The 14,253-nt window shown below is 40.3% G+C and overlaps 1 protein-coding gene across 2 annotated transcripts in view; it reads right to left on the reverse strand.

Moving 5' to 3' along the window:
* cntfr (ciliary neurotrophic factor receptor) overlaps positions 1-14,253 on the reverse strand; it is a 201,300-nt gene that overhangs the window by 6,016 nt on the left and 181,031 nt on the right. For both annotated transcript variants that reach the window (XM_075455975.1, XM_075455976.1), the window contains exons 8-9: positions 3,138-3,206; positions 2,859-2,979 (exon numbers count right to left, since the gene is read on the reverse strand). In XM_075455975.1, the coding sequence (XP_075312090.1) occupies positions 2,859-2,979; positions 3,138-3,206 (190 nt within the window). The remainder of the gene's footprint in view (positions 1-2,858; positions 2,980-3,137; positions 3,207-14,253) is intronic.

Here is a 14,253-nt window from a genome sequence, read left to right on the forward strand (position 1 = left end):
GAACTTTTTGTGTTTATTGGCCTGCTTTCACACAGGAAATCAGATATTTTCCTGCTTTCCGTTCTCATGTGATTCTATTTAGTTTTCGAGCGAATATAAAGTTTCTGTTAAACACATGATTCAGTCAATTCTTTCCTGCAAATACGTGCAATTAAGAGAGGAATATTTGCATAATGAATCAGGCGCCAACAGTCGCTGGATCCTTGCACCTGGATCCATGTCGGTTTCATGTTTTCTTTTGTTTTTTATGAATGAAACAGTTGCAGCGATCTCTTCTATTCCCCACACTTCTGCTGCCGTTGTTTTGAAGACCAGGAAAGAAAGAACCGAACCTGGAGTCATTTTTATTGATATCAACAAGGACCAGAACACAGCTGCTATCAGTCATGCAGCAAGTGACATCTGCAGGGAAGGCGGCGAAAGGTCAAACACAAAAGAGATTGTTATGAAGTGTTAGGCGGCAATGGTAGTGAGGAGTAAGCCGAGTGAGTAATCAGTAGAAACAAGTGGAAAAAAGAAGAAAAAGACAGTAATGGAGAGAGAAAGATAGACCTCGAGGCAAAGAAAGGAGACGCAGGGCAAAAAGAGAACGTACAAGGAGAGCGGGAAGGGGAAGCAGAGAGGCGGCAGCTGGATGGAGAAGATGCATGAGGTGAATCCCAATAACCTGATGTTCCTTCCCTGATACCAAGAATAATACGCCGTGTACTGTGGCTTCTCCTGCAACAGCCACTGCTGTAGTGTTCATGTGTGAGTGTGCTCTACAGGGTATCAGACGGGTGAACTGTTTGTGTGTCGTTTTCTCTCCACGTATTTGTGAGCAGCTGTGTTTGGAAGGTGTGTGTGTGTGTGTGTGTGTTTTCAGCCTGCATTTGTGAACCAGGTGTGTGTGTGTGAGCTCATTAAGTGGCGACAGTGTGATGATCCGTGTTGCAGTGCTGCTCTTGACCAACAGAAGTCAGTCTTGTACTGTAAAAGTGTTGACAAATTAAACTGGACAGCCAGAGACACCAGGGGACAACAAGTGAATATAATTAACTTGTTTTCTTTGAAAAAGTCAGGGTTGAATCTATCACTTAGTATTAGGATCACTTTTCTCTTCTCTGATTTCTGTCAAATTCAGGAAAACAGCTTATCAACATGTGCTTATGGGAAAGTGGAAGTCTGGGCTGTGCCACTGTAATACCTCTTAATCATAATGCCACATTATACTCTCTTATTTTAAAATATCTAAGGTTTTTAATCATGTAAATACAAACGTAGGCACTTAATAGGCTGCACTTTCATGGTACTAAATGAAAAAAACTAAATCAGAGCACCAGCATTTTGCATAGATCCAAAGCTTATTTTACTATAAATATTAAAGGACTAGTTTGACATATTTACATTTATTCAGTATTAAACTATATGCCAAGGTGCTGATCTATTCCTTTAAATCTGTTGGGGAGGATGGATATGTGGTAAGTTAATGAGGAGATTTTTGGGCTAAAATGAAGAGACACAAAAAGACTTTTTGACGATTTCGTACAACAACATATTACCTTTTGACCACATGTATAAGTTGGCTCACAAACCTCTGCAGCAGCGTGTTACATGGAGCGGTAGTCATAACAAAACCTATCCCAGGCTACCCTGCTTCAACTCTGGGGGACTTCTTGTTTTCAAGTGATCAGTACACACAGTGATATAACTGTTGACTGTTGGGAAGTTCTGTAATAACTGAATCTCACAAACAAATATATTCACAATAGATCAAAAGAACATACCAAATTGTAAAATAGGACATTACACTATTTACAAAAGAATTAAGGGCTCATCTTGAATTTTATCGCAGCATCAAATCTTGAAGAGGTTGGCAATGGGGCGACAAAAGGCTGGAAAAGTAAGTAATACTAAAGAGAAACTGCTAGAGAAACATGTTTTAACTGATTAGGTAGCACCTCAGAGAGGCAGAGTCTCTCAAAATTTAAGATGGACAGAGGTTGAGCAATCTGAAAAAAAAAAAAAAGGTGTGTACAAATTGTGAAGCAATTTCTGCATAGTGATCCCCTATGTATCATTACTGCATGACGGCTTTAAATATTTTATCATCTGTAGTAAATGATATTGTCAAAGATTTCAGGGCATCTGGGCACAGCTGTCGGTGCGAGGGACATGAAGAAAAGTCAGTTTTGGATGTTCATGATCCTTAGGCCCTTCATGTCATAGGATTCTGTAAGATTCATGATAAGATTCTATCATGGAAGTCACTGCATGGGCTCAGGAACCCATCCAGAAATCATTGTCTGTGAACTTAGTTTGCAATGCCAGCAATGAACTGTCAAAGATGTATCATCCAAAGAAAAGAAGCCATATGTGAAAATAATCCAGAAATGATGCTGTGTTTTTCGGGCCAAAGCTCAGTTAAAATGGAATGAGGCAAAGGAAGAAACTGTTCTGTGGTCATCCATCCATTTTCTATACCTGCTTAATCCAACTCAGGGTTGCAGGGTGGCTGGGGCCTATTCCAGCAGTCATTGGGCAAAAAGCAGGGTACACCCTGGACAGGTTTGTTCTAAGATTCTTTTTGGAAATCAAGGATGCCGCGTCCTCTGGACTAAAGAAAAATGGACCATCTGGCCTGTTAACAGCACTCAGTTCAAAAGCCTGAACCTATGATGCATCAGTGCGTATGGAACTGGCAACTTGAACATCTTAAGAGGCACCATCGGAGCTGACAGGTATATAAAGGTTTGATGTCTCTTTCCAGGAAGGCCTTGTATATTTCGTCAAGACAGTGCTAAACCGTATTCTGCATCTTTTATGGCTTTGCCATAGAGGTTTGGGTGCACCCTGAATGTATCAGTGCGTCAACATACCGGTAGGAAAATCCACTTCAGTGGTGGAAGTGATTGGCTGAGGATCTTCAATCCAGGGTGTGGCATGGACAGCAACGCTCCAGTCACTCCACGTTCCGATCTCTGTGTCCTTCGCAGCCACCTGTTGTAGTATTTGAAGTATTTGGTTCGTTAAAAGTATTCAGTAATAGATTTAGATGTACAGTGAAATGTCAAAAAAGATCAAAGACAGGTGCTAAAAGATTCTCTGTAAACTTTTAATTCCACTATATTGCTTCCTAGTTAGAATAAACATGTTACCTGGATGATGTATTCCTTCCCAACATAGGCATCGGTGATGGTATGAGAAGTGCTGTCAGATAGCTCCACCTAAACAATCGACGAAAGGAAGAAGGTGGTCAGTTCGAATCACAAAACCAAAAATATGAGTAACTTCATCTAAGTTTCAGCCTAAGATGTATTCAGGCAAATGTCCTGTGTATCGTATCTGTGCATATATGTTAAGTTCCTCACAAAAAAAGAGAGAGGAAACAAAAAAACTTGAATGAGACTGATGCATTTTTGAAGCCACAGACATATTTTTGAATATGTTCTATTGCCCAGGGGATGTGAAATATTCCCAAACCATGAATTATGAAAGTTTTCATCTAAAAAAGGCACTTAATGAGGTCCTAAGTCAACCTTTGGTCTGAATGTCCAACCCTTCCAGTTCTACCCATGAATTATGTGCTCAGGATAGAATTTCCAGCTTGAGCTTTAAGTGATTTATGTTGGGAAAATCCAAGCTGTATCATGCAGAATGCACTTTTTTTTGTCCATGATCATTTATTAACAACACGCCTTTCATCATCACTCCTTGAATAGGTCAAGTGTGTGGCTTTAACCTTCAGGGGTTTTACACTTTGTTGATGAATTGACTTAGGCTTGATACCGCCGCACCCTCCACTTTTCAACCTAAAACTCATACAGAGATGTATAAAAACCACCAGTGGCTTAATTGATGATTATACCCAGAGAGCATTGGCATCAGTGCCACATAATTTTCAAACACAATGTGAATGCATGCTGACATTTGAAAGCCTTTTGTGTTCACTTTAATTTGCAGAGTGAAACAGAGAATGAACTAAATGTTTGAGTTACAGGGTAGTGCAGGAGAGAATGATTTGCTGCCTCTCTGTAATTTACGGTTAGTGCTGTGTGTGTGTGTGTTTGTTTGCCTTTGGCCTGTGTGTGAAAGGCTAAAGGAAAAATGGGGAGAGGGAGCCTGCTGCACTGTTTTTTTTGGTCTGCTGAAGTAAAATTGAATGATTTACTGAATGCCTGTTGCCTTCTGTGGTCTACAATACCAATGAACCAAGATAAATTCATACACCTTCACATCCACACTCACACACACACACATCTAGGAGCTGCTGAGTGAATCTAGTGCCAGAGGCCATCCAAAATACTTGACTGAACATGTAGGTATCATGATATTTTTACAAGACATTGATATAATAGAAAGACCCAAACATGACATTGCCACATACTTTTCATACTCAACGGTTGCTAACCCAACATTCCGGTGAAGGATATGTTTAAGATACTGAAGGGCAGCTGTTCTGCTGCCTATTAGAAACACATTACGGAAGCCTTGATGATTTGTTGTGGTAATTTGAATAAGTCCAGATGTGCAACATCAGCTTCGGCACACTGCTGGTACACATTTAACCATCTTCTAAACTAATATGCATGGAAATGTTTATTGTGGTGTGTCAGTGATGGAAAAAAGAGAGACACTAAAAGTGTCAATGGAAAGTTTTTCACATTAAGTTGGGTTTCAGACTTGAGACTTGTTTTATTTATTTTTTTTATCATCAACCCACGCACAACATTCAAACAATGAAAAAGCAAAAGAAGGTTTTTGGAAATATTTCACGAATGAAAATATTCAGACAATTTGTTGTCTCTAAGCAGTTCTTGAGATGGTTGCACAGCATTGATTGAGCATCAGAGTAGATAGTGCACTGTATGTCAGGGTGAAAACCAAACCAAAAGGCTGAGAGTATTGTTAGTAGATGTGCTAGACAGGATTTTTGCCAAGCCGTAGATCTGAAGAAATAGATGGAGACCATGACTTGAATAAGCAGAATCACCATCAGCTGCTCCAAACAGTCTGTGATGCAATCCCCGCCAACCCCCCCACCATGTAATTTTTCCTAATGGCCGAAAGAAGCCAAGCCTCAGGTGGGAGTTTCCTCTCCTTTTCTTCAGGATATGCAAACCTGTAGTCAGTCTGACAAATAACCCACTTATACACCTCGGGCACCCATGCATCCTCTGTCTTCCTGCAATCCCTCTCTCATCGCTCACCCACTCTGCAAAGTTGACCCCTGTATTTTCAACATTGCCTTGATGTTAACAGCCCCTCTCTATCTGCTGTAATTCCCCATTTCCCTTCCTCGCCCTCTATGTAGAAGGAAGCTCAGTCTTTATCTGCCTAACCGAGCACTACATTTCTAGGCTTAATTTCGTTAGTGGTATGCAATAACAATGTCATGCCAGCATGTGCGTCTCGAGTGTTCCCATTGAGAGCCACTTCCATGTGCGGTTACACTTTGGTATATGTGGTGCATGTGAATGTGTGTGTTAACAGATGTGTGTGCTGCCTTTGAGGCTAATTTCCCCACTGTTTAGATGTAGTCCAACCACCGTATCCAACCGTTGCTTCTATCAGCATTCCTTACCGGCTCTAACGTGTGTTTGTGTGTTCAAGTGTGTGCATTCCTTACCACGGCCTATGGTGTGAAACCTTCTGCTTGATATTGTGAGTCTGCGTATATCTGTGCATGTGTTTTTATAGAGCATGTGCACGTGAATGCGTGATCTTAAGTTCAGAAAAATAAACCCCCTGACATTTGTGTTTTTGCCGCTCTCACGTTTACCTTCACGTCTGTTCTTGCAACGTTGTTTGTCCTTGTGTACATGAGTATGAGTGTAAACTGCATATATGAGCATGTGATGAGCAGTGTATGGAGAAAACAGCTTGCAGATCAGCATTTCCAGAGAGATGGATGTGCTGCTGGGATGCCAAGTGGCTAAACAGGGAGCAGTGAGAGCGGCACTTAATATCCCGTAGTAGAGGGAGGGGCAGGGGTCGGAAGAAAGATGGAAGGGCAATTGCTGTTGATGCCAAAAAAAAGGTTTTGCATTGTGGCTTTTATGTTGAAGAGGCGAGGTGATGAAAATGCGCTTGTCTCTCTGTTCGTGTGTGAGCATGTATTTATATTTCCAATGTGTCTGTAGGGCTGATCTGTTTAGTGTCAGTTAAAAGTGAAATCATGCACATGCATTCATACACTGTACAAACACTCGCAAAGCCATTCAAAACAACAAAATATTTACCTCATCATAATCATGTCTCATTAACTTTGAGTAAATATACAGCTTCACTCACTCCAAGATATATGACACCAAAGCAGTAACAAGGATTCTGCCCAAACAGATCGACCTCAGATTGATTTAGTTTGAAAGAGATTGCTAAATGATCACAAGTTTTTCCTAAATTTCCTGCATAATCACATCTATCTTCTCACCGTAAACAGCCCGTGCAGGCATCAGTGTTTGAGTATAAACCGCAGCTGACATGAAATGGCAGCCTTTTCTTCTGATCAGCCTACTCATTGCTGATGCTGTGACTAAACAGAGCACAGACAAAGTGATGAAATATTTCCTTTTACTACTGCTAAGTTGGGTTTGGGTAATTACTGAGTTTCAAAGTGTAGATGCAAGGTTAACTGTTGCTAATTTACAGTTACCTCAGTCAATCAGCCATCTATAGGAATGCAGACAGCTCCTTGGCCACTGTTAAATGTTACTAAAATACGTCTCCATACTTACTACATTTCTAATAAAGGTGATCATTTGAACAAAACACTGATAACTTAACAGCCACAACATCCTCTTGGGCGTGAACAGTAGGCTACGATCTGTGTACCTGTCTACAAATCTATGAGTGTATTTCATGCTAAATTTGAATTTCTATATAGAATTTGTGAAGCTGTAATGTCACATGCTATTTTTTTTAAATTTTTTAAATGATTTCAGAGAAAATCAAATATATGTCATGTTCATTTGTATGTAAATATACAGTACAATAATGGCTAAGCTTCTAGGGGGAACAAAGTAGCTGTTTTTTTCCATCACACACCGAGTCTACAATTATGATGTCAGTACACTATATATAACAACAGTTGTTATTTTTGGAGGATTGTATTTAGTATCGGTTTGGTGGGTGATTCAGAGTTACGTTGACAGTCAAGTTGTTAATAAGCTAAATCTGGTACAGCAGCGGTTTGTTCATTTGCTTACAGCAATTCTGACAAAAGGGGAAAAGAGTGCTGACATCACTGTCATGAAAAGTGTATTATAGAGACTTTCAAACTGGGATGCTCAACACAAAGTGGGTTTTATTTTGTGATGAGCTGTCAGGCTCTTACTCCTTCAAAGTCACCTTTTCCTCATTTCTACAACACACATTTTGATGTTTCTACAATCACTGGTGACAGGTGAGAGTGTATAAAAGGAGGATCCATCACTGGCTTAGGGCGTATTCACACCTACCTCGTTTGGTCCGGACCAAACGACCAAACGGACCAGATTTCCGTTGGTTCGGACCTTTTGGCATGGTCTGAATACAAACCACCGAACTCTGGTCCGGACCAAACAAGCGGACCGAGACCGAGCTGAAAGGTCGGACTCGGTCCGGATCAAACGAACCCTGGTGCGGATCTTTTGGAGGTGTGAAAGCAGACCGGACCTAATCCCAGACTTTTTGCTTTTTTGTACCTCGGGAGCATCCGTCGTTTGTCTGCTGCTAGGTAACAGAACAGAGCGTCGTTCTTCTAATTACTAGACCGGCTGTGGTAAAGCTAACGAAAGACCGAAAATAATATTTCTAGACCGAAAATGAGTAGGGGACAAACGTGGGCCGAAGAGGAGACCCGTGCTCTTGTGGACGTTTGGGCAGATGCCCACATATCATATACGTTGAAAAAACATATAGTTTTGATTATATTAAAAGCAATAACGGCACGGAAAGCGTCCATGACTACATTCACTTTTGAACTTAGCACTTTGTGTTGCGCGTGTCGATTCTGACCAATAGCCGAACGACTTCAGGGCGCGTGGCTTTGATGACATATTTTGGTCCGTTTACTGAAATGTACAGTCTGAAAGCGAACCGCACCAAAATGAAAAAAAAAGGTTCGGACCAAAGCAAGTGAACTATCGGACTTTCCTGGTCTGAAAACGCCCTTAGTTTTTCAAAGCAAGGATGGGTCGAGGCTCACCACTTTTCACCAAACTAAGGTCGGAACGTAAAATTCCCAAAAAGCAAACCCTCCATAAAACTCTGGCCTTTCTACAGTACATCATTCTATGAAAAGATTCAAGGACTCTGGAAAAGTCTCCGTGTGTAAAAGCCAAGGTTGGATTTTACTATTGGATTGGATGTGCGACCTTCAAGCCCTCAGGCAGCACAGCGTGAGAAACTATCATACCGCCATGATCAATATAGCCACATAGGCCCTCGAGTACCTTGGAATACTATAGCCACTCAACCCAGTCCACCACTTCATCCATAAATGTAACCTGAAACTGTACTTTGCAAAGAAAGAAGGGCAGATGGGATAATTGGAATTTTTGGGAGAGACAAATGCCCCCACCAAGGCGATGTCCTTTTCCCGGAGCTCCGTGCTCATTTCAGCAGGAAAATGACAGACCTCATTCTGCACGACTCAAAGCAGCGTGGCCTCAGACACAGAATGTCTGTGCTTGACTGGCCTGCCTGCAGTCTGAGAAAATCACCGTCAGACATACACCACACACAGCGTATCACTAAAACACGCACATACAGACACACCCCCCCAAAGAGCTTGTACACAAATCCAGACAATGTGAGGGGCAGAGAGAGGAGATTTGAGCATTCCTCAGGGATTGCATAAGGGACTGTGAGAAAAGCAAGTGGCCCTTTTTTTCCTCTCCTCATTCGCTCCTTTTTCCCCTCATACTTCCTTTTCCTTGTGCTTTTTTTTTTAATCATTCTTTTCCTAGTTGTGCCTTCCACATATTTCATTGGGTACTTGTGTTTAATGTTGCACAAACTTTGAATTACTTTTCCAGCGGGATCAATAAATTTTAATCTAATTTTATACCAAACAGTTACACATTTATTGTGATGTTGCGGACATTAAAAGAGAGAAAGCACTTCAATTGTCCTCTTTAATTACCAATGGCAGGTCATAAAAATGGTGCAATAAGTCTTATAAAATGGCATTAAATAGTGCAGTTATGGCTCATTAAATTGGATAATACTTATCATAACTACTTATATCTTATCATTTGTTGTATATAGTATCTATAAACACAAGGGCTCAGGCTTTTGATAAAGGTGGTAGGTCAAAGGTGAACAGGACAATAAGATTAGTAAGAAGAAAAGAGAAAAATCAGATTAAAGTGGACGGACAGACCAAGAGGGAAAAATGAAGCAGATGAGACAGTCAGAATGCAAAAGAGAAGGAAAAGCCTGGAAAGGAAGACACGGAGGGAATTGGCGTCGGTGGTCAGATTTAATCCAGTGAGCATGTCTGTTGTCCTGGAAAGGAAACCCAATTATATGGCACTTCTACTGGCCCATTGGTGCTGTGTGTGTGTGTGTGCGCACTAAGAAGGTTGGTCTCATTAGGCTGACTGACAGCTTCCATTTTTCCGCTGTGCTTTCCACCCATTTGAAAACACACACAGACACACGTGAACGTTAGGTCCAGGGGTAATTTCTCAAACAGTATTTCTCTCTTTGAAGCCCGACTGCTAAAGCAGCAATTACAGTAAAAGGGAGCCAAAACTACAAGCCGATCGAAAAACCCTAAACTAGACTTTACACCCTTAAAAAGGCACAGAGGCGGAAATGCCTCTATTTGCCCTTTTATTTATATTGTCATGTTAGCACGTCCAAAAATGTGAAGCAGAAACATGTCAGAAAAGTTGCAATTCAAATTCAGAATTCACTGACTTCTTCCTTTCCCCCTGCTGTAACAACTCTAAAAAAGCTTGTGTTGTTTTCAATTTTTTTTGTAGATCCTTCAGAGTGTGTGAAAATGAAGGCTGCAGTATTTTACTGCTGCATGCATCCTCATGAAAAGTTACAGCTAAAATGGATTTGAAGTCTGAGATGCCCATGAAAGACCCTGATGTCATGCTAACATGGTTCTACTGCAAATGAATTCTATTCTACACTCAGCATTTACATTGTTTCCTTGTAATAACCGAATACAGTGTTTGGCTTAAAAAAAAAGAGACTATTTTTAAAATTTTAAATGTCTTTGGCATTACAACAGCAAAACTCTGAATACATTTCCAACCCTCAACAAGTTCTTGTGACTTTCATGCATCGTTCGCTTTCAGCCAGGTTCATTCTATCAACCCGTGAGACACAAGCCCCGAAGATGAGGTCAGTACAATGAATGGTCTTCTCCTGATGACTCACAACAGATAGGGATGAGTGTATGACAGCCCCAGGATTGACATGGTGATATAGAAATCAATAGAGGCATAGGAGAGGGCAGTGGTCCCATTCATGCTCATTCATCCTTAAATGGAAAGACATCCAATGCACTGCAAACAGAAAATGCTGAAATATCCCAACCTAAGCCTGGGAAGCAGACAAGATGCTAGAGCTCTGTAATCTACTTGCCCTGAACATTTAGTAAGGTTATAGGTACTGCTGAGTGAAGCTACAGTTATAGTTTGACTGGGATTTTTAACAGGACCACCATCTTCAAAAGAGTATACATACACAGGAGGGGGGTTTGATGACAGTTTGGCTGTATCAGTATACAGTTACATTACCTTTTTTTTTTTTACAAAAAAAAAAAAAAAAAAAAAAAAAGATGGAACTGTGGAGCATGGACAGAGCACCTAGGACCAGTTGAGTCTAACTGAGGGCATACCCGTAGAGGGACATAACAACCACAGTATCGGGGTTTGTTGGTCTGGTTTTGAGAAGCTTGATCTGGTCAGATTAACACTATTGGTTGAATTTACTGGTGTTAAGTAAATCTTTTTTCCACATTTTACTTATCAATTTCTCTTTACATCTTCTAATGTATAAACATTTTTTTTTATTTATTCCAAATTGCCTTTTAAAAACTATATAGGTGTATAATTCAATTCGCTTTTTGACAGACAAGCAGATTTGACCATATTTACCAGACTCTGAGTGTATTTTGTGTAAATGTAAAAATGTAAAAGATTCAATCCAACAGTAATGTATTTTGATGGCAGAGCTTAATGGTGATGACTTTCAACTGTGACAGCACTGAATCTGCTGCGTGTGTGTTTCTTCAGTCTGTTTGTGTGTTCGAACGATGGGGCTTGATAAATGATCTGTCTCTGGCTGTGTCCTTTAGATGGGATGTTTTCCCCAAACAAGGTCTAAACATTTATCATGTGCTCCCATAAATGGATGGCTTGAGGGATGGATGGTTAGACAGGTGGCTTAATGCATGGGTGGAAGGATGCACGAATGGATGAATGAGCGGGCGATGGTAAAACAGTGGGTTGCTGCTGAGAGAGGGAAAAGCGGTAGCTCCTGGTAGAGTGGGATAGGAAGGTGAAAAGGAAACAAATAAGTGGGATTCCACAGGACCATGAGGATAATATGTGGGGAAAAGATGGAAACAAAAGAAAGGTAGATACAATCAGAGTTCAGTAACCTTTTATTCAGAGTCAATCGGTGCCTTCTCTTTGGTGTGATGATATCCATTTTTCCTGTTTTACTGCACCACAGCCTGTGATTCAAATGGATTTTATGTAATGGACCAACACATTGGTCCAAATTGGTCAAGTGAAATAAAAAGAAAACATGATGTCGGAATATAAATATAAATTTTGTGATAGGGCCCACAGTCTGCAACTGTATGAAATGAGGGGCACAATAAAGTCCAAAGAGCTCTCTAAATAGGCCAGTTCTCCACTTCTGGAGGAAAAATATCTCAGGGTTAGGCTACAAGAAAATATAAAAACATTCTGAATATTCCTCAGAGCACCATTAAATCTATTAATCAGAAAATGGAAAGAGAAATGCACCACAACAAACCCGCCAATAAAGATTAGTTCACCAAAACTCTCAGACCAGGCAGCATGTGCATTCATCAGGCCTAAGGTAACCCTAAAGTGGCTGCTAAGCTCCTCAGCAGAGACTGGAGTGTCTGTACGCAGAACTATTTAAAGTGGCACACTCCACAAAGATGGACTTTATGAATTGGTGAAAAAAAAATGAAAATGAAAAGATGGACAACACATCAAAGAGTTCCCATACAGGGTTTAATTAGCTGTTTTCCATGTATGTATTTCTTTTGTATGTTGATACTTGAACGTAAAATTTGGTGTACATTTTTTTTAGGATTTAAATTTAGTGGAATGTACATACTAATGTACACACATACTCAAAGATTTGGAGATTTGAAAACTTGTGCAAGCTTTCAGCCCTTTTTTTTCTTTTGGTCTCATTCATTGTTTGTTTGATCAAAAAATGTTGCAGTCCGTTTTATTGATCAAATGATTCAAAAGTTATTCTAATTTCCCGTTGAAAGGCAAAAACATAGATGAAATGCTTTCACAAGGCAGTGTATGGGAATCCAGACACAGAGTTTATCTCTATCATACGTTGGAGGACATTCTGACGATTCATTCATTCATTTTCTAGAGACTTGCCTTAACCCCTAAGACTGCCCTAATCCTGACCACAACTTGCTTAACCCTTCACCAAAGATTAAACATTTTCCATTAGAAGGACTCGCTTTTTTTTTTTTTTAGTGGTTTAAAGGAGGACAAGTCCACAAACATGTCTTTGTAAACAGATTTATGTCCCCACAGCAAATAACACAAGTACACACAACACACAGCTCCTGGCTCCCTATTGATTCATCTAAGTGCTCGTACGATAAGAGTGACTTTTGGCAAACATGTGCAGACCATGATTACATGGATGAGTGGATGGACAGAGAAAGCCTGTGTGTTGGTGGCAGAAGAAGACAGATGGCAAAGTTTGTGGCAATATTTTAGAGGAATAGAAGTGAGGAGCAAAGAGGAGGGCAAAGGAGGAATAAAAACAAAGGGCAAAAAAATGATAGAGGCAGATGAAGAAAGTGAAGAGGGGGGAGAATGAGGGACAGCGATAGAGGAGGGAGGATGGGAGATGTCGGACAGAAGGACAAAGGAGAAAATATGTGGAATAAATAAATGAATGGAAGGTTAAGCTGCGTTGGTCAAGCAACACAGATTAAAGGAAGAAGAATTTTAAGACCGCCTCTTTTCTCTGCTCTGGCGGCTCCACTCATTGTGTCCCTCCGCTGCTCTGAGTATTTGTATCTGACATCATGAGCATTTTAATCATAGCGTTATGAGCATCATTTGCATACAGATATACAGTTTGTGTGTAGGTGTGTGTTGTTCCACATGTACACCCACACAAACTGTTCTCTCTAAGACTTCTCTTGGCAGCCTTTCAGACTGGATCGTGGCAAAGATTTTTACATAGTGTGCTGTTTTTCTGTGTTTTGGATGCCTGTTATCAATAATACTGATAAATGGACTGCATGTTGCTTTTACCTGTGCATGCATCCACCAGTGTGTAAGAGAGCTCGGATGTAATTTTGTATGCCTATTAGTCTTGGTAACGATAAATACAAGAGTGTGCATGTGAACAATGTGTTTATGTTCACGCACACCAGCGTTTAAGAGTGTATGTAGATCTGACTGTTTATATGTGCTTCCATGCATTGCCATGTGTGTGTTTTCAGTAATCTGGAGTGAAGTGTCACCTCCAAAAGGCAATTATAGCATAGCAGATACATTTACACACATTGAGGAGAATATTGAGCCATTTGAAATTGTTTTTATCACAGCCACTGGACCATTATTTTAATTGCTGCCAGTTTGAGTTCACATCTCCACGAGAGACCAAAGCAACAAAAAGGTCCATGGGAAAAAAAACAAAAAACGTATGAACTCATCAATGTTTATTTGTGGATGATGTATTTTTAGCAGAGGAGTAATTTTACTATTCATGTCACCACATCTTACATTGTCATTGTACTGGATTACATCAGTTCACAAATAACTTAGTGACTCAATGAAAGGACCATTCTGTCAGTTTTACAGTTTTGGTACCTTCAGATTTGTTAAGTGCTCACGGATTAAACTCTACCTCTTTCTTTTCCTCTATGTTATTCCTCATTTTATGAATGGTTCTTCGGTTATTTTCTTCCCTCAAAGTTCGTATCTTCCTTGAACTTGAACAACTCCTTTTGTAAACGATGGCAGAACTTCACTTTCAAAGCAACCATTTTTAGCTTTCTTTTCCTTCATGTCTCTC

The sequence above is a fragment of the Odontesthes bonariensis genome, chromosome 22 (assembly GCF_027942865.1).
Source record: "Odontesthes bonariensis isolate fOdoBon6 chromosome 22, fOdoBon6.hap1, whole genome shotgun sequence".
NCBI classification, from domain to species: domain Eukaryota; kingdom Metazoa; phylum Chordata; class Actinopteri; order Atheriniformes; family Atherinopsidae; genus Odontesthes; species Odontesthes bonariensis.